Source organism: Microtus pennsylvanicus, chromosome X (assembly GCF_037038515.1).
Source record: "Microtus pennsylvanicus isolate mMicPen1 chromosome X, mMicPen1.hap1, whole genome shotgun sequence".
Classification (NCBI taxonomy): domain Eukaryota; kingdom Metazoa; phylum Chordata; class Mammalia; order Rodentia; family Cricetidae; genus Microtus; species Microtus pennsylvanicus.
In genome coordinates, this window is record NC_134601.1 from 19616947 (window position 1) to 19628856 (window position 11910).

The 11910-nt window shown below is 46.1% G+C and overlaps 1 protein-coding gene across 2 annotated transcripts; it reads right to left on the reverse strand.

Moving 5' to 3' along the window:
- Positions 1–1354: 1354 nt before the first annotated feature.
- Fam3a (FAM3 metabolism regulating signaling molecule A) lies at positions 1355–10275 on the reverse strand. Of its 2 annotated transcripts, XM_075958714.1 has the most exons (10): positions 10118–10275; positions 9707–9779; positions 7562–7675; positions 7039–7062; positions 4238–4361; positions 4054–4112; positions 3619–3669; positions 3223–3307; positions 3006–3132; positions 1355–2062 (listed from the first exon to the last, which is right to left on the reverse strand). In XM_075958714.1, exons 1-10 carry the CDS (start codon positions 10253–10255, stop codon positions 1967–1969), a joined length of 891 nt encoding a protein of 296 aa, XP_075814829.1. In that variant the 5' UTR covers positions 10256–10275; the 3' UTR covers positions 1355–1966. The 2 variants fall into 2 exon arrangements, with proteins under 2 accessions (XP_075814829.1, XP_075814830.1); XM_075958715.1 differs by lacking the exons at positions 4054–4112; positions 4238–4361.
- Between the last annotated feature and the right edge of the window lie 1635 nt (positions 10276–11910).

Sequence of the window (11910 nt, forward strand, 5' to 3'; positions counted from 1 at the left end):
TATTTTGGTGTGGGGGCGGTACTGGGGAGGCAGATATAGGTGGATAAATGGAGCTTACTGGCTAGTCTGCCATACCTAATTCTGAGTTCCAGGCCACTTGAACAAACCAACAAATAAAAGCAGTGGAATGTGGTGGCACATGCCTTTCATCCCAGGACTTGGGGGACAGAAACAAGCAGATCATTGTGAGATCATTGCCAGGGCCACATAGTGAGACCCTTCTCAAAACAACAAAACAAGTAACTAATGCTGGGCCTGGTGGCTTCTGCTTTCAATTTCAACAGAGAAACAGAGACAGAGACAGAGTTTGGTACAGACTTAGGGGCTGGGTGTTAACTGTTATCATCACTATATCTGAGATAAGGAGCTGAGCCCTGCTGACTTTCTTGCTTGCCCCCTTTAGTCTTGGATACACAACTCTCTCTTTCCTGGCATGCCTCTCCTCCTTGGCACTCCACACTTCTAAACTAGCATATGTCTGCTACTGAATACTTCCATTCCTTTTCCTTTATCTCTCTTCACATTCACGTATTTAGTGTATGTGCATTTATGTGCCTATACATGGTTGAGGACAACTTGCAGGAGTTGGTTCTCTCCTTCTACCATGGGTTCTGGGGATCACCAGATTTGGCAGCAAGTGCCTTTATCTAATTGAGTTCCTCCAGCCCCCACCCCCTTTTTGGATACAGCACCTCATACATGTAACCCAGGCTGTCCTGGAATTTGCTAAGTAGCCATGGTTTAATTTTAACTTTTGAACCTCCTACCGCATTCCAGTTCCTAAGTTTTAGAATAGATGCATACTACTACACCCAGCCCTACTCTCCTTTCTTAAGGCCTGTCTGCTCTTACCATTTTTCTTGAGACACAGTACTTAACACTGATGGGCTGAAGGCTTGGAAAGCAGGTCGCCACAGTAGGACTTCTAAGTTTGTCACCTCTGGCATGGCCACCTCAGGGATTCCTTATGGGCTCCTCAAATTACTATGCCTTGATGTCTCCCATCTAGGAAGTCTAAGTTGTGTTTTCTCCATTTTGGAACCAGGTTGCTTCTGCACTCCTGGAGTTGATATTTTAGTGCCTGCACCAGTTTTAATTCCCATCTGTCTCCCTAAAGGCTCACACTGGGCTAGTGAGAGTTGGTGAGTTTCCTTGGTTTCCAGAGTACGGAACCATCTCTCTAATCAAGGCAATGGGTGATGCCATTCTGCCTCCTATTTGAGTCACTTCTGAGCTGCAGGGCCTGTTGACAAAGGCTGTCTGTTCAGGCTCCAAGAGCAATATGTTGGTTGATCCTCTGGGACTCATCTGTCCCCTCCATACACAAAGGACAACACCATCTTTGACTCTCCACTGAGGACAACATCTGAATGCATTTTATTCCACTGAAATTGATTAGTTTATTAACAAACAGGTCGTTTAGAAGGTGAGCTCTCTGACAATCTGCATATTACCATATACTTTATGAGGAACTTTGATTGGACTCCAGCTACTTGGGCACCAAAGGCCAGTCCTCCATTCAGGTTTGATCTAATTAAACTCTGATATGGCTTACTTAAAAAGAATCATACTGAAAACAGGGTTGGATGGCAGGGCAGTGACTCTGGGAGGGAGATGTTCTGGAAGATGTCCTAACCTACCCATTGGCTGCTCCAGTGAAAGGAGCAAGCACTGAAGACCCTTGCCTCTGGGGGCACTCAAGAAATAGAAGATGACACAGGAGAGGCAGAGGAAGGGGCTGGGTGGAACTGACTGTGGGATCAGCTTTAGGAAAACAAGGACACAGCTACCTAAGCTCCGTGACAAAGTGAAATGCCCCAGCCCTGCAGCTCTCATCACCTTGAAGTCACATTCGAACCCTGATGTGCTGGGGCAGGGGAGCCTCATGCCTGGGCATGGGGCAAGGCCTCCACCCTATACTGGTGCCATGCTGCCTCCTTCAGTCTGGTCCCAGGGCTCTGCTGTGCTATCCCGCCATGCTCCTTCGAGGGATACAGCCTTCCATCTCCAGGGCCTCTGGCCAGCCCTCATATTTGTTGGTGTGCTTACTGTTCTTCACATGCTGTAGGGGTTAACAGGAGGTTATGATCTAGCCCTCAGGGGCCAATCACCAGGGTACTCTTCAATCTTGTGCCCTTCCCTTCATGCAGGGAAAATGGGATAGCTGCAGGGGTTTATTCTCTCACAAGTGAACTGGGGATGGACCATGGGCCTGATATACACCAGGACTGTGAGCCTTGTGGACTGGAGGAAGTCCATGTGGCCCTGGCTTCAGGGAAATGCTGGAAGCTGCTGCTAAGTTTGGGGTGAAGGGTCTTGGAGGGCATGAGCTTGAAGTTTTTTTTTTTTTTTGTCTTTTGTTTCTGTCAGCCACAGCTATGGAGAAATTTGTATTTGTTGAGAGCAGGACTTGGGGGCCTACCTAAGACTTTTTGCTGGGAACCTTCTTAGGTAACGATGATACCAGGGACCCTCCCCTCTTTAGCAGCCCCTAGCACAACATATGACTGGTGTAGCCTAAGAGGGAACCCATGGAAGACTGAGAAAGAAGGGTGTAGTATAAATTGGGAAGCCAGGTTGTGTCAAAGCTAGGATGGTAATGAACATCTTTTTTTCCTTTAAATCTGAGACAGTATCTCATGTACCCCATGCTGGCCTCAAATTCACTATATGACCAAGGATAATCTTGAACTTCTGATTTTTTTTGCATTTACACAGTGCTGGTATTACAGGTGTGTCCCCATGCCCAGTTTTATACAATGCTAAGTACTGAATGCAGGGCCTCATGTATGCTGTTCAAACACCTACCATAAATGAGCTATATCCCTGAACTGAGCATCCTGAAAATGTCTGTGAAAAAGATTTCTTAGTTATATTCAATGGGCATTCTGACTGTTAAAGACTCTTTAGGTTGAAATATGTATTCAGGGAAGCTTTGGTCTAAAGAGAAGGGGTGGCAAGGTTACCAGGGCTAGGGGGCAGAAGTGCCAGGTTATCTGCTGTACCTGCTCAAAGGGGCTCTTGTTTTGTACACCTTTGGCTCCCACAAACACCCAGCTGTCACGGAAGGCTAGCTCCTTGGCGTTCCTGCTGCCCAGTTCAGAAAAAAGTTTCCTGGTCTCTTCATTCATCCTGTCACACAGTAAGAAGAAAGAAGAAATATGAACTTGGGACTGTAACTGTACTGGGACAACACTGAAGCTAAACTTGATAGTTACTTACTTGGTAGCTGGATCATCATAGGATGCCACAAACACTAGGGTACCTTCATGCAATGGCCGGATGAACTTCAAGAGATCATTGACATCTGTTGGAGATGGGCCCACAGGCAATGGAACTTTAGGTTCCACTGAGCAGCCCTTCCCTACCAAACAATATTCTTCTAATGAGGAAAACAATGTAGGGACTGGGCAAGGGCTATTCCACCTTAAGGACTACCAGTATGAGCACAGACAAACTGGTAAAGAAGCTACGGCCATCTGGTCACAAAACATAGACTCCAGACAGAGATCCCCTATCCCCTATATTTTGTGAACCCAAAGCTATAAGAACGCAAAGATACAGAGGGCAGGGCTTCAGGGAGAAAATATATAATAGGATGCTGTGGTGGCTACTCACCTCCAGCCCACATGTCGAAGGCTCTGGCTTCCAGGAGCTCACCACTGACCCCTGTAGCAAGAAGTGGAAGACCTGCTAAGCAAACTGTCTGGGACATGCTACCTTAATGCTTCAGCCCCTCGCCCAGGCTCAAACATGGAAGGTGGTAGCTCTTCCAGAAGCTTCAAACATGCCTTGTCATCCTTTCATTCACAGAGCTACAGCCCATGGAGCCTCTGGCATGAGGCGCTATGCATCCACCACTACTGGTTATTCACTGGGTAACTTCCTTTGTAGAGCTTTTGGGTGGCATAGATGTTTTTCCCCACAAGCCTCCCTGGGAGTACCCAGAAGCCACCTGCACCTGCATAGGGAGTGATGGAGTGGAGGGGGCAGGCCATAGCATGAATCTGCTTTTATGGTCTGAACGCTGACCCCACAACACGGGGGACTTACCATTCACCAGGGCAATGTTCAGCCCACGGCCCACATTGTCCTTGACGCTGCTCATGAGCCTAGCAGGGGGGCAGAAGATCTCTTGTGGTCATATCAGATATCTCTTCTTCATATAGCCCTTAGCCCTTGGCCCTTGCAGACTTGGCCTCAAGTTCCCCTCCCACTTCCCAGCCCATATGCTCACATCTTGTCCTCGAGGCAGATCTTGGGCCCGATGACATTGGCAGCCCCGCTGACTATGCGAAAGGCCAGGTGCTCCTCAGGACATGGCTGGGGCAGGCCGCACTTGTACTTCCTGGCCCTTGGTTCTGAGTAATGATAGCAGATGTGACCCATGTGCCTGGCCCTTGTATCACCTAAGATCTGAGGGTGGAGGTCAGGACAAGCCATAGGGCTGAAGGAGCAGTCATAGTGCATGGAACTGGGGAAGGAGGTGGGTGGGGCTCATACCCAAAGCTGGGGATGCTTCCAAGTAGTAAGTTGGCAAGGGCGTAGGGACACCAAGAATAAGACCAGTAGCCTTTTTGCTGATAGGAAAAGTGAATGGGGGTTGAGAGTTGGCTTGGAACCCTTATACAACCAGAAAAAAGCAGAGGTCCAGAAAGTCAGGGTGGAAGTTCCATGGATGAGGCACACAGTCAGACCAAAGTAGATGAACTGAGGTAGGTGGGTGGAGCATGGGGGCTCTGCTAGCTTCTGGATTTCTTCAGGATGAGGGTGGGAATGATCTCTATAATGGCTTGAATTATGACCCTATAAAATATTCTGGAGTCTGAATTCCTAGTTACTCAGAATGTTGTCTTGCTTGGAAACAGTCTTTAAGACAGGTAAGTTATGTTCAGGTCATACTGGATTATGTTGAGCCCTTAATGCAGTGTGACTGGTGTCCTTAGAAGAGATAAAACCAAACAGAAGGAAATGCTGTGAGATAGTACAGGCAAAAGTCAGAGTGATGCAGCTACAAGATGAGGTACATAGAAGGCTTCTAGGATCTGCAGAGGCACAGAAAGACCCTTACCTGGAGCTTTTAGTGGGGGCACAGCCCTCCTGATACTTTCATTCCTACTCTTGGCTTCCAGAATTGTAACAAAGTAAATTTGGTTTGTTTAAGGCACTACTTTTCTTAGGGAAGCTTCAGGAAGCTAATATACGTTTTGGTGCCAGGAATTGGGGGGTTTATATAAACAAATAACACAAATACCCAAGAATGTGGAAATGGATTTGCCACTGGGTTGAGTGGACAAAGGATGAAGAGTTTTGAGGTATATAATAGAAAGAGTCTATACTGCTTAAAAAAAAAAGAAAACAACCTGCTAATAGGAATACAGAGTGAAGCCAGATATGCTACTGCATATCTTTAATCCCACCACTGGGAAAGCTGAGGTAGGAGAATCATGATTTCAAGGCTATTCTGAGCTACATAGTAAGTCTTTGTATTAAAACAGATTTAGCAAAATGGATAGTAAACACAGTTTTGGTGCAAGCTCAGAAAAATGAGCAATAGAGAAAGATTCTTCTGTTGAATCTTTCACTTGCATCATCCTAAACAAGTGTTGATAGGAACATGAATATTACAGGTCTTTTGGTGAGATCTTAGAAGGAAGTTGAAGAAGCCATTGACTGGGCGTGGGAGGAAAGGTCATCCTTGTTATAAAGTGTCAATTGTTCTGTATATTTAGCAGAGGAGACTCTCAAACAATGGTAAAGGTATTATCTCTATAATGGGGATTTTTTTTTTGCTTGCTGCTGTTCATTGTAAAATGTGAGCAGACAGAGCAGCTGGGGAAAGAACTATCGATCATGAAGGAGCTAGAACATGAAGATTGAAAACAAATCCTAGCACTTGGGAGATGGAGGCAGAAAGATCAAGAGTTTAAGGTTACTCTTGGCTATATAGTGAATTTAATGACAGTCTGGGATTCATTAAACCCTGTCACAAAAAAAAGAAGGGAAGAAAGAAAATGTTAGCCTAATTATAGTATAAAAACCGAGAAAGCAGTCCAAACCTGTAACTCCAGCATTTGATAGGGTAACACAGGAGGATCACTGACAGTTTGAGAGCTACATAGTTAAGTTCAAGGCCAGTCTGTGCTATAGAGTGAAACTCTATCCAAAAAAAAAATCTGAAATATTTTATGGGCTAGGAAAATAGCTCAGTGTAGAGTTCAATTTCCAGCATTATATATTTTTTTTTTAAAAAGCATCCTTTAGAGAGAACACAAAGAGGATGGCTAGCTTAGGATTTGCTAAGGAAATGAAGTGTGTAATTGTGGATGTGCTCCCGCCTCTCAGAAGCCTGGATTTGAAATGGGAGGATTCTCTTGTCTTATATAACCTGGGCCCTCATGAATCCCATGAGAAGCCAGCAAACTTTGTTAGAAGTTTATACAAACAGAAACACTATCAGTCTATGAAAAGGACAGAGACAAGAATAATATAAGGATGGAAGCAAGAAAGGAAGGAAACATGGAAGGAAAGAAACAGGGATGGGAGGGAGGGAGGGAGGAAAGAAAGAAGGAAGGAAGATTCTGAATATAGAGCCAGGAATGAAGAGGCCAAAGAGGGTCCAAGCTCAGAGGGTGACACTATCTCCCATTCCAGAATATGGGGTCACTTTAGTGGGTCTAGAAGCAGAGCATCTGAACATAGACATTTCTTTTTAGAACTTGGAATTTAGAAAAATTGCCTTGCCCTGCTATGTTTGGGATTTGCTTAGAACCATGAGTGCCCTACTTCCTTTCTCCAGTGTCTCCCATTTAGAATGGGAATGTTTTTTTTTTTTTTACTATGCCTGCTTCTCTAGCCTTCTGATGGTGGATACCTTATTTACTAGGTTCACAGAACAGAAAGCGATGACAGCTAGTGGCTAGAGGGTCAGATGGACAACAGAAGTCCTGGTGGGCAGGCTGGAGCAGGCAGGGATGTCACAAAAGGCAGTATGATATGCAGGCACAGGAGGGGACAGGGAAGGGACAGGCAGCTTACCTGCTGTCACTGAGTTCTCTGGGCCTGTGGATACAGAGGGTTGTTTCTGTTAGCATGGAGGCCTCCAGGAGCCTATACAGCAGAGCAGACAGGATCATGGACTTGGGGCCAAATCAGGCTACCCTTGGCATGTTCCCCACTCAAGTCTCAATGATGCCCTGATGTAAAACTGCCTACTCCAGGAAAAGGATGAATTGGAATTATAAGTAGTGCTTAGGTGACTTGGTACTAAGACACAGAATCCCTTGTGTATGTCAGAGCCCAGCAGAAAGTCCAAGATGATCAATGTTTAGTGGAGGGCTTTCCACTCCTTACTCTTACTCTATCAATTTCTACTCAATATTGGATTGCAGTTAGGGGGTGTTACTCTCTAGGTCAGTTGGTAGGGACAACAAGGCTGCATTTGTGTTAGAAGATAGGCTAAGGGCAGCAAAAAGAAGCTATTCAAGAAGGGGAGGGACAACCCAACCATCACACACCATATTTTAACCTGTTAGTGAAGCAAGAGGGTCCCCACACTCACTGGTGAAGAACTGCTGAATTCGAGGAAGGCCACCACCAGGACCACCCAGGAGGATGGTGACTAGGATCCAGGTGAGACCCATAGTGATGATTAGGGCCACGATGCGCAGGGGGCCTGTAGGCAGGGTAGACACAGGGCAGGCCCATCTCAGATACCAGTGAACAAACGCAGCAATGACCCACTGCCTTACAAGACCAGATCTCTCCTTCTACTTGGGAATGAGTTATGGAAGGATTAGAAGGTGGGGAACCCATTGCTACCCACCAGACCCAAGAAGGAGACTTGAACTCCCTCCCTCCTTGTGGAGGGAAGAAAGTGAGTTCAAACGCTGAGGTTGCTCTGTTTGGTTCTCCCCAGCAGGCTGGGAGGAACCTTTTAGAACTCAAGCTCTGAATAGGTTCCATATCACCAAGTACAGCATCTTGCCTCTGAAACTGTCTGTATTTACAACTCAACCATCTGCCTCTCCTTTCCTCTTGTTCTGATGGAGGATCTATATTCCTTTTAAAGACCAGTTCTCAGGGCTGGAAAGATAGCTCAGCAGTTAAAGCACTTGACTGCTCTTCCAGAGGTTCTGAGTTCAAATCACAGCAACCATATGGTGGCTCACAACCACCTGTAATGAGATCTGGTGCCCTCTTCTGGCCTGCAGGCATACATGCAGGCAGAACACTATACATCATAAATAAATAAATATTAAAAAAAATAAAGACTAGTTCTCCTACTTGCTTCAAGATCCATCAAGTTCTCTCCTGTCTTAGGTATGCTGTGCTAAGGCTCCTTCCTTCTTTCTATCTCACTTTCAGATTATTAAAAGGTCCTAACTTAGTAAGATAAAGATGAAATAGAACTCCTGCAAGAAAAATCTCATTTTCTGACTCCTCACCTTCCACTTCCCCACCAAATTCTTTAAAACTTTATACTCTGTGGTAGAGCTTTTGTCCAGTATGCATGTGACCCTGGGTTCCACCCCCAGCATACACATAAAAAGTCATCTACAGGGCTGGAGAGATGGCTCAGTGGTTAAGAGCATTGCCTGCTCTTCCAAAGGTCCTGAGTTCAATTCCCAGCAACCACATGGTGGCTCACAACCATCTGTAATGGGGTCTGGTGCCCTATTCTGGCCTTCAGCATACACACAGATAGACTATTGCATACATAATAAATAATAAATAAATATTTTTAAAAAGTCATCTACATTGTGATTTCTATCATCTCACCCCTCACTCTCTCCCAAAATTCTACCAATCTAGTCTTGCCACCACAACAGCAAACAAATGACCTTCCAAACCAGACCATCCATGACTTTCATGTCACATTTCTGATTGCCTGTCTGCTCTTTTTCGACATCTTGGTGGGCTGCCCTAGCCATCCTGATGCAAACACTTCACTGCTAGCTTCTTGGACACCACAGTTTCTTGACCTGATTCTTTGGGACTTCTTTTTTTGGTTAGGCCATCTTTGATTACTCTCTCCTTAAAAGCTATTCTTTTTCAGACTGCCTTCTGTTGTCTGCATATTCTGTTTATGGGAGATTTCATCTACCACAGTTATCAAGTTAAACACCATGTGACAATGACACATTATTTTCTGGCTCTAGTCTTGATCTGTCTTGAACCCACATCCTCCCAGTCAGTTCCTTACTACTCTTACCAGGATTTATCCATGAAATTGCTACCTTACCAGTTCGCAAATTCTACTCTTACCGCAATCAGTCCCCTCCATAAACCATTTTCATTCCCACAAGGCATCTTCATCTTAGTTTTCCAGCTGACAGCAAGACGGCCACTTGGATCATATCCAACCTCACAGGCACCTACGTCAATTCTCTTCTTAGTCCACATCTCTTTGCTTGTACTCTCCACCCCTCCAGACCCAGTCACTAGATTCTCTGGAACCCTTTCCTCACAAGTCATTTTCCAAAAAGCATCTGGCCTGTTATTTGAGTTGGGTCAATTGACTAAATATCAATCCTTGACTTATAGTTTGGGAGGCTGAAATCCTTAGAGGTGAAAGAATTTGCTCATAAAAGAAGTGCTTGTGCACAGTCACCCATTAGTAACAAACCAGTGACTACCCGAGCCAGTCCTGTCACAGCCACTAGGACACCTGGCCTCTCTTCCGTTCGCTGTGGAAGCCACCCACCTGCCAACCTCATGTCCACTTCTCCCGCTGGGTTGGGACCTCCGGCTGGTGCACTGTTTAGGGACCGTGGGATCTGGGAGGAATGAAGCAGGAGAGTAGGTTTGGGTGGTGGGGAAGGGGCAAATCTGTGCTGGGCGCGATCGGCGCTACAACTTGTTCCTCCAGACACCAGATTAGGCTCAGTTCCTCATGAGCGCTGGGAGAAGCACCACTGCCTAGCCAGCAGGGCCTTGAGAACCCGTCAGGGCTCACAGTCTGGCTAACAGAAGCCTCCAGGACTGGAACGTAGCAATTATTCTCCCAGACCCGGGCCCCTCCCGTGCTAGGCCCGGGGCTCGGGTCGGTCCTCTCGAGGCTGGTGACAGAGACCCGGCGGCCAAGGACGTTGCCTGGGTGTAGCGAGATGCAGACCGGATCAGGGAATTTCCCAGTGGTCTCGTTCGGCCGGCGAGGTGAAGCAAACGAGTCACGTAGACAAGCTTGACAGGCGCGACAATGGCGGCCCAGGGAGGGCCACAGCCCATAGGCGCCGCTCCGCCATAGGCCCATAGACTGCGCTGTGGGGCCTCAGGTCCTCACGTATGCTCCACCTCCAGACCCGCCTCCTCCCTCTTCACCAGAGGCTAGGTGGGAGGTGCCTGGAGAAGCTGTTTCTCTGCTGCTTGAGCTCAAGCTCAGCCTCCTAGCTTCCTAGAAAGAGCCTGAGTCATTGCTGCCAGATGAATCTCCTTCTACACTTTTTTTTTTTTAAAATTGGGACCATACCCTATAGTTCATGCTGGGGTTATAGGCGCAAACCACCATATCCAGCTCCCCCGCTGCCTCCACACATTCTCTTCAGTGGGAGAGCTTCCATTTCTACATTTGGTGAGCTGAAACTCTGCTTGTGTCTTGAGATTGGAGCTCTCATGGCTGGTAAGATGGATCTGGGGATACAGATAACGACATAAGGTTGGCATGTGTTCTTTAAAAACATGGGAAGTCCAGAAAGCACATATGGAGGTAAAACAAAGCCCGAGTCCTAGAGCTGTTGGTTGCTGTCTTTCTGCTTTGTGTTTATGTGTGTATTTTTTCCCAGAGAGTGTTCTTTCTGATTTATGTATCACTCAGTGAGGGGCTGTCTGGAACGTTACCATCCATCTTCATGCTTGAGCTTTTTGTCTCTACCACCTAGAGTGCCAGGGCAGCTGAGATGGTCCTTTCAGCTGGATTAATCTGTCTTCTCAGGCAGCAGCTGGACAGAAGTAAAACAACATTCCTGTCCTTTGACCCAATGATTTACAGGAACTCTACCCCACTTAGGTAATGCTCCAAAATATAGAAAAAGTTTACAGAAGCACTGTTTTGGTTAAACATAACATTTTCAGCGTGGGTACTGTAATCTCAGCACTTGGGAGGTGGAGACAGGAGGATTAAGAATTTAAGGCATTCTCAGCCATTTATCAAGTTCGAGGTCAGCCTGAACTTCATTAGACCTTGTCTCTCTCAAAAAAATGATGGCAATGGAGCCAGGTGTGCTAGCTCACACCTTTAATCCCAGCATTTGGAAGTACAGGGATGGAGATCAGGAATTCAAGGACAGTGTCAGCTAGGACTTTGTAGTCAGCCAGAACTGCATGAAAACCTATCTTCAAAAAAATTGTTGGGTGGTGGTGGTGCACGCCTTTAATCCCAGTACTGGGGAGGCAGAGGCAGTCGGACCTCTGTGAATTCGAGGCCAGACTGATTTATAGAGCTAGTTCCAGGACAGCCAGGGCTATACAGAGAAACCTTGTCTTGAACCCCCACTCCAAAAAAAAATGAGTCAGTGGTTAAGACTATTTTGTTGCTTTTTTCAGAGGACTCAGGTTCATTTTTACAGTACCCACATAACCATCTGTAACTTCAGTCCCAGGGGATCTGATGACTTAATTTGGCCTCCTCAGGCATTAGGCTTGCATGTGGTGCACAGATGGCTCAGTGGTTAAGAGCACATATACAGAGTAATGTTACAGAATACCAGAGTTTGGTTCTCAGCACTCACATCAGGCTGCTCACAACTGTCTGTAACTCCAGCTTCAGGGGATCTGACAGTTCTCTGACTTCCTCCTACACACACACACACATACACATACACACACAATAATTACAATTTTTAAAAGAAAACATTGAGTAAAGAAAAAAAGATAAAATAGTAACAATAACAAAATGAATATAAAACAAAC

Coding starts and splice junctions, on each gene's coding strand:
- Fam3a (XM_075958714.1), bottom strand. CDS start 10,255: ATGGGCCTATGGCGGAGCGGCGCCTATGGGCTGTGGCCCTCCCTGGGC. Junction 7,063..7,561: donor AATTCAGCAGTTCTTCACCA/GTGAGTGTGGGG, acceptor CTGTATCCACAG/GCCCAGAGAACTCAGTGACA. Junction 2,063..3,005: donor ACAAGAGCCCCTTTGAGCAG/GTACAGCAGATA, acceptor TAACCCCTACAG/CATGTGAAGAACAGTAAGCA.